Source organism: Tachysurus fulvidraco, chromosome 6 (assembly GCF_022655615.1).
Source record: "Tachysurus fulvidraco isolate hzauxx_2018 chromosome 6, HZAU_PFXX_2.0, whole genome shotgun sequence".
Lineage (NCBI taxonomy): Eukaryota > Metazoa > Chordata > Actinopteri > Siluriformes > Bagridae > Tachysurus > Tachysurus fulvidraco.
Genome location: NC_062523.1, coordinates 24,250,188 through 24,257,687, shown reverse-complemented (window position 1 = coordinate 24,257,687; position 7,500 = coordinate 24,250,188). Strand labels below are relative to the sequence as shown.

The window sequence follows — 7,500 nt, the reverse complement described above, 5'->3', positions numbered from 1 at the left end:
ATTAGTGTGTGTGTATATGTATATGTGTATATATACACCCTGCGCTCATTGCCGTGGGACCTAACCCAGCCACTGAAGACTTAACTCTCAGTGCTAGGCCCAAGCTAAAATGAAAGGGTTGCGTCATTAAGGCCATCTGGCATAATATCCTGAATAAGGTTCGGTGTGGAGACACCAAGAAGGAGCAGTTAAAAGAATAACCTAAGCAAAGGAGGCACCACTTATAAATATTTTAGTAAAGTTGTATATAATGTTTCATAGGCCAAGTTGAGCAAAGCGTTCTTTTTGAGTGAGTAATATGAACGAAAACATTTTAGATCATATCTTCTCCTGTCACTGTTCTGTTCTTTTCTCTTTCCAGAAAATGATAGCCAGTCTAACCGTAGCAGCATTCTTTGACAGTGTTGCATATGTCATGGTGAGTTGCTCGGGTTAATTAAATGGTAAAAGCATGTATATGTATGTGAGTGTGTCTCATTTCCTCCTTTTTTAGTGATATAATTGTACAAAATTAAATTGTTCTTTGAAGCAGTTAATATGGGGTCAGAATTATTTCGTTATTCTGAATAAATATACTATGATCCACAAATAAATATAACGAGTTTCACAAATATTTTTTAAATAAACAAATGCACAGTAAGCAAACCGTAAATATATGTTACAAATTTCACAAAAAGAAATGAAATTCACAAATAAATAAAATGGGATTTGCAAATAAAAAAAACAACAGTCTTGTGGCGCTGACCAATCGTGGCAGGGTCTACCTCCAACCAATCGATTGGTCAGCGCCACGAGACCGTTGTCCGATTGGCTGGAGTAGACGGTGGGCGGAGTCCACCTATTTGTGGATTCTTGTGCACGTCTTGACGTTAGAAATGTTTCAAATCCACAATTGCATAGAACGCAATCCACAAATGCGTGCAGTGATTCACAATTGCACAGAACGCGATTCACAAATGAGCAGGAAGCCATTCACAAATAAATACAATTAAATATATATTCATAAATATTTTTTTTATTTGCAAATCCCATTTTATTTATTTGTGAATTTATTTCTTTTTGTGAAATTTGTAACATATATTTACGGTTTGCTTATTGTGCATTTGTTGATTTAAAAAATATTTGTGAAACTCTTTATATTTATTTGTGGATCAGAGTATATTTATTCAGAATAACGAAACAATTCTGACCCCATGAGTTAACACCGTAGGTATAATTAGAATGCAGGAAGTTCACGGCAAATTTCTAACTCCTAAACTAACAACCAAAGAAATCCATGTAATCTTTCATACTTCTTTCACTAAATTCTATTCTATGTTAATTAACCTGGTGCTTTTTTTTTTTTTTTTTTAAACTACGGAGTCTACAATCTACATTTTATGTTAAATATTCCCGATCTCTCTCTCTCTGTGTACAGGGAGAGTCTCATCCCGAGGGCTCTCTGTGTGATTTCCAAGCTTGGTGGTTAACATATTTTGGTGAGTTTGTCTAAATGTTCAGGAACGACCCTTTTTGTTGTTGTTAACCTTTTAGTGATCAGAGCTCTGTATGTTATGTATTTGTGTTTGAGAGCATGCGTGACTGCTTTTCTATGGGTGTATATATTAAGTGTTATGGTTGTGTGTTGCAGACTGGTGTGCTCTGGCCTGGGTTTGTCTCATTACTCTGAATCTTTACTTGAACCTGGTCAGGGAGTACAGAACTGAACATTATGAGATGTAAGGAACATTTGCACAGATTACATTTCATTACAATCACATTTTTTAGACTTGCATTGTAATGACTTAATATTGTCTTTCAGACCGTACCATATTGTAGCATGGGGGATCCCTCTTGTTATGTCCATTCTCCCCTTGATGAAAGGATACTATGGTCCAGCTGGAGCCTGGTGGTGAGTTACTGATGTTGGAGGCGGATGTAGTGTATTTTTTGGGCTTATCTAAGCTTACATATGGCCTCAGCTGCAGTTGTATATGTGAAAACATGGGTTAGATTAGGACACCAAACCAATGTTTATTAGATTTAATTTTAAATTGTTTATTGGTCAATAAATTCAAATCATAAAACACAATAAATTAAGAGTCCTAACGACTGGTGGAAGTAGAAGCTCCATCATGTCATGTGCCACCTACTGAGCCTCGCAGCCTGGGGACCCACTGCCAAAAGATCTCACTGGCCTGATTGTGCAAGGTTTGACACAGCAAAACGGACGCATCTTATAGGGCAGGGGTGTCCAACCAGTCAGAGACCAAGAGCCACATTTTTTACTGCGTCGCAGCAACGAGCCGCATCATACACATGGGCACACATGAACATCACCTTTTTTTTCCCTGCCATTTTGAGAGCGAACTTGACACAAATTGTTTACTCAAATGATCTTGCTCCTACTGGGAAACTTTGAGGTATCTTCATCCCACTCACATGCGCGTTTGACGAAAATACCGTATTGAACTCAAGCGAAGCGAACACGCATATTAAAAAGACACAAATACAAACTTCGATATGAACGTAAGAGCCGCATGAAACCGTGTAAAGAGCCGTGGGTTGGTCACCCTTTTTATAGGGAGTCTGAAATGTTTAGTAGCAGTATCAGTCATACTGGGAGGTTCAGTAACAAGACCTTTGGAGTAGGTTTAAGTAGCACCATCAGCCATACTGGGAGGCTCAGTAGTTTGAGCAACAGCATCAGCGACACTGGAAGACTTGTGGACGTGTTGAAATAGTCCTATAAGCTCATGGTAATTCGTCAAGCTTTCTCCATGTGAGAGATTTGACTCGACAGTAAGCTGGTTTGAGCAACAGCATCAGCGACACTGGAAGACTTGTGGACGTGTTGAAATAGTCCGATAAGCTCATGGTAATTCGCCAAGCTTTCTCCATGTGAGAGTTTTGACTCGACAGTAAGCTGTTGAGCCGGGCTATACAATTGTTGGCCTGACAGCTGTACCTGGCCCTCAAGCTAATTTGTTCCAGCCCCTCAAGCAGCCTAAAATGAAAAAGACATCGCTACAATAAATTTATTTCCGCCAAACAACAAATGTTATAAAGTGCCGCACGTCTGTCCCGTTCAGCACGAGCCGCAGTCGCAGCACATAGCAGGAGGCACGTGACGTTAGGAGACTGGCACGAGCAGCCTCTCGTGTGAGACGCGATGACAGACAAGACGAAGACAGATGAAATCTTTTGCTCGTTATTCTCACACGAATGGAATTAAAACGAATAATCACACATCCCTCACAGCCTGCACCTGCACCACTGTATGTGTATTGCTCTGACAACATATACACCAGATTTCACTGCTCTTGCGAAATCTAAAAAATGTCATTGCTCTCATTAGAATGCAGCCAAAATATTTGCCAATTATTGAGATGGCTGTTTCTATTTAAATAGGAATATAAATAACTTTGTCTCAGTTAAATGACTTTAATTCTAAATGAGTGTGATATAGGTCTCATTTGAATGTAGATAAAAATCTACTCAGGCATCTTACAATGCACTGATGACGTTTGGCAAAAACGAACAAGTCTGGATGTAGAAAAAGCTTCATTGGGTGTCTTATGGTGCAAAAAATACAACATATGGGCTCCGTGTTGTTGTCTTGTCATCACTCGTATTGCAAGCCAGACCTCTCCGACGCTTCATTTGGGATGCTTTTCATGACCTGGCCATGACAAAATAATTGAATAGCCCTGCTGTAGAGCCGAGATAGAACAGAATATGCTAAAGTTAACATCAAGCTAAGAAAAACACGTATTTTAAATGAAAAGTGCATGTTTTGCAGAAAAATGACTCCCTCATGTTGATCTCTCAGCAATAGAATGAGCGGTTTACCAGACAGCTCCAGACAAATCCAGAATGATGGGAACCAAGGTCACTTAATATTCTGTGTAGCGGAGGTTTAATTACATTGACCTCAAGGAACGAGAGAGAATGGTGTAAACACAGTAAACACAAGAGTCTGATTTTTTTAGGGAATCAGGTTTTCATCTAGTTTTTTCATCTAGTATTTTGTAATGCTGTTCAAGAGACTTTTGTGCCCTTGAACAACAGCTTGAGCTCTTTACTCTTCAAAGGCTTGCGTGTGCATTTTTTTCTAAACATTTTCTTATGGCTTTACAGAGTATATAAGCTTACAATCTCTGCTGTAACATTCTCCAGCCATCTTCATTCTGCTTCCCAGATTTTATCTTTTTACATTCAGTCTTCAGAGTTTCGTTTTGTCAACACGTCTCTCTGGTCATCTGTTTCCTTTTGATTTAGCTGGATCACAGATGACCATGTGGCCTGGAGATTTGGCATGTGAGTGACACTTACATTTGATTTGGGATTTTAATGAGACTAATGATGAGTGATTGTGAATTTGTCTGTCTTCTGTTCTTTCTGCTAATTTGAATGAGGCATGTTGCTCAGTCGATCGCAATGTTAGGAATTCTCTTTCTCTCTCTGTCTCTCTGTCTCTCTATCTCTCTATCTCTCTCTCTCTCTCTCTCTCTCTCTCTCTCTTTTCCTCTTTTCAACCTTTGAAAGGTTGTCAAAAACAAATCTGTCATCAGCATTTCTCGCTGCATGCCAATGGTAGTCTCAGGCACAGGGGACACTTTTCTCTACTGTGACCTAAGTAAGCTTAGCTAGCTTTTTTAAGCCAGACATCTGGTTGTGACAAGAGCGGTTGCTTATTTTCCTCAACTGTATGGCCTGTTTTAACAAGGAGATTTGACTGAGATTTGCATAAGCCCAACCACACTCCTTTATTTTGCCATGCCATAAAGGTATGTAAAACGTGCTATAATAAAAATGGACCCACTGCTATAGCTTTCCTATTGTTCCTATTGTTATGTTGGCTTTATAGAAGCCAACATTCTGTTTTCAAGTTTAAGCTTAGACATAAATTTATCAAGAGTAACTCCTCCTAAGGCTTTCAAGCCACATGCACCAAATTCGGATATGTCATAGACGCTGGTCTGAAGTTTGTTGCTTTTACTTTTCTAAGCGATCCATGTTCCGGTACTTCTGGTACAGAGTCTCAGAGCGTCCTTTTTTCCCATAGACTCCCATTATAAAGTTTGGAGGTTTATAACTCGGCAAGCTTTCAAACTATCTACACCAAACTCGGCCAGCTCCTTTAGGGTGATACTCTGAACAAAGGGTTAAATCGGTGTACCGACTGGCCTTTCAGTTGTCCCACAGCCCTGCCCCCAAAATCAAAAAAATTTCACTTCCTAAAGTGTATTCAGATGAATTGTGCTGGTCACATGCTTGTCTCCACTTGCCTCCAAATGTTTTGGCACCCTAGCTTTCGGTCCACTTGCCTCCGAACGTAACACTGATCCTTATGTCCACTTGCCTCCAAAAGACACCGGCTTTTGCGAATACTTGCTTTGTCAAAGCCAACATCAAAGTTTGTCGTGACAAACATTACAAATCTAGTTATAGTTTGTAGTTTATTTATTTATTTATTTATTTTATTTATTAATCCATCGACAGTTTTTGCTTAAACGTTTGTATCCCCATCACTTAAAAATCAGTGTGCAGAACAGCATAAACACAGAGTACTGTACTGATGTGTGGCCAGATAACGTCAGCTGAAGGTAGGCAGCTCGATAAACCATTGCTTATCCACAAATCAACACTGTCTGGTTTCATTACAATGCGGTAGTGGTGTCAGTTGCAGAGGTTTAAAGAAGCTGTTGATGCAGACAGCAAAAAATTCCAGAAATTATAATTCATGTGATTAGGGTGGCACGGTGGCTTAGTGGTCAGCACGTTCCCCTCACACCTCCAGGGTTGGGGGTTCGATTCCTGCCTCCGCCCTGTGTGTGTGGAGTTTGCATGTTCTCCCTGTGCCTCGGGGGTTTCCTCCGGGTACTCCGGTTTCCTCCCCCGGTCCAAAGACATGCATGGTAGGTTGATTGGCATCTCTGAAAAATTGTCCGTAGTGTGTGATTGCGTGAGTGACTGAGAGTGTGTGTGTGCCCTGTGATGGGTTGGCACTCCATCCAGGGTGTATCCTGCCTTGATGCCCGATGACGCCTGAGATAGGCACAGGCTCCCCGTGACCCGAGAAGTTCGGATAAGCGGTAGAAAATGAATGAATGAATGAATAATTCATGAGATGGTCGTAATCAATCTGGTATATATGATATTACAGAGAATTTACAAGTTTGATATACTGCCCTAGTCTGAACTCTGAAGGCATTAACTGTTACTCCGGGCAGGTTATAATAGTAATTAGGATGACGAGCCGATCCGGAATCCAGAGCAAGAAGTTCATGTTTTACTCGAAAGGTCACTTAGAAAAGGTCAAAAGAAATGTTTAATTCCTGCCCACCAGCCAGCTCTCCACTATCATCTGATTACCCCTGATTAGAAAGGTGAAGGATATTCTGTGCTTCCTTTGAGATACATAAGCATTTGTACAGCTGTTATTGCTGTATCACAGGGCAACATAACACAGGAAAGCGCTATCTGCCATCGTCCGCATTCATGAGCTCACAGACACCCATATTTGGTGTTCCTATGACTGACAGGAGGCAAACAGAGCATGTCATCCTTCCTGCCCAGAAGGCCAGCTTGTTTTGTTGCTTCTAGATGTTTCTGATCTGGTACCAGGATTCCAGTTTTGTGTATAATTTTAAAATGAGTATGTGCACTTTGGTATGTCTGAGGTTTTTTTTTTTTTAGACTGTAGTTATAGTGTGTTCGTAATCAGTTCTCTGTTAGTCGATGGTTTTTTCGAATATCTTTTCATCCTTTTTCTTTTCTATGCAGATGGTACATACCGCTCTTCACCCTCATCTTCCTCATGATTTGCTGTTATACGCGAATCTTTTGTGTGGCCAATAAGAGGGTGAGTTGGTCAAAATTGGTACAATCTCTGTTGCTTCTTCAAAGTAGTTTGAGGTGTGCTATAAAATACAAGCAAGCCACGGTTGTCAAACCTGCACAAACCTCACTGGGTCATTTGTGTTCTTGTGACTGTGATGCCCAAGGGCAGGGCTGATCATCTAAAGGGCAGCATACCAGATACTAGAATGTTCTGCTTAATCATGATTTACACACACACACACAAACACACACACAGTCATTATCAATTAGCCAAATATATCAGATTTTTCGGCTTTTGTCATTTTAGAAACTCAAATAAAGAATTTAATATTTTGCTCATAGATGCGGTCCTGGCTTGGCACCTTTAACCCAGAGAGGGAGAGGAGGAAGGTGAGTCTGTGATCTAAGTCTAAAATAATAACCTGGTTTTATTATTGTTAATATAACGCCATGTTTTTTTTCCTCATGAGTTATTTCTGTAGTTAGCTAGCAAGCATACCTATGTGTACAGTATGTCCGTAGAATTTACTTCTATAGGTTCTATATTTTGGTTAGTAAAACTCCTCACATACACACACACCAACTCTAGTGCTTGCAACACATCCAGAAGAGATAAATAAACAAGAAGTGACACGAGTTGCTGCTTGGTCATGTGAACGTTAAGTCAGTCTCTGC

General features: G+C 40.2%; 1 protein-coding gene across 1 annotated transcript in view; it reads left to right on the top strand.

Annotated features, from left to right (window-relative positions):
• The window catches only part of si:dkey-100n23.5 (cyclic AMP receptor-like protein A), an 11,063-nt gene that overhangs the window by 2,822 nt on the left and 741 nt on the right, over positions 1 to 7,500 (top strand). The window contains exons 4-10 of the mRNA XM_047815477.1: positions 362 to 418; positions 1,418 to 1,478; positions 1,631 to 1,718; positions 1,802 to 1,891; positions 4,261 to 4,299; positions 6,769 to 6,847; positions 7,168 to 7,215. Of these exons, the coding sequence (XP_047671433.1) occupies positions 362 to 418; positions 1,418 to 1,478; positions 1,631 to 1,718; positions 1,802 to 1,891; positions 4,261 to 4,299; positions 6,769 to 6,847; positions 7,168 to 7,215 (462 nt within the window). The remainder of the gene's footprint in view (positions 1 to 361; positions 419 to 1,417; positions 1,479 to 1,630; positions 1,719 to 1,801; positions 1,892 to 4,260; positions 4,300 to 6,768; positions 6,848 to 7,167; positions 7,216 to 7,500) is intronic.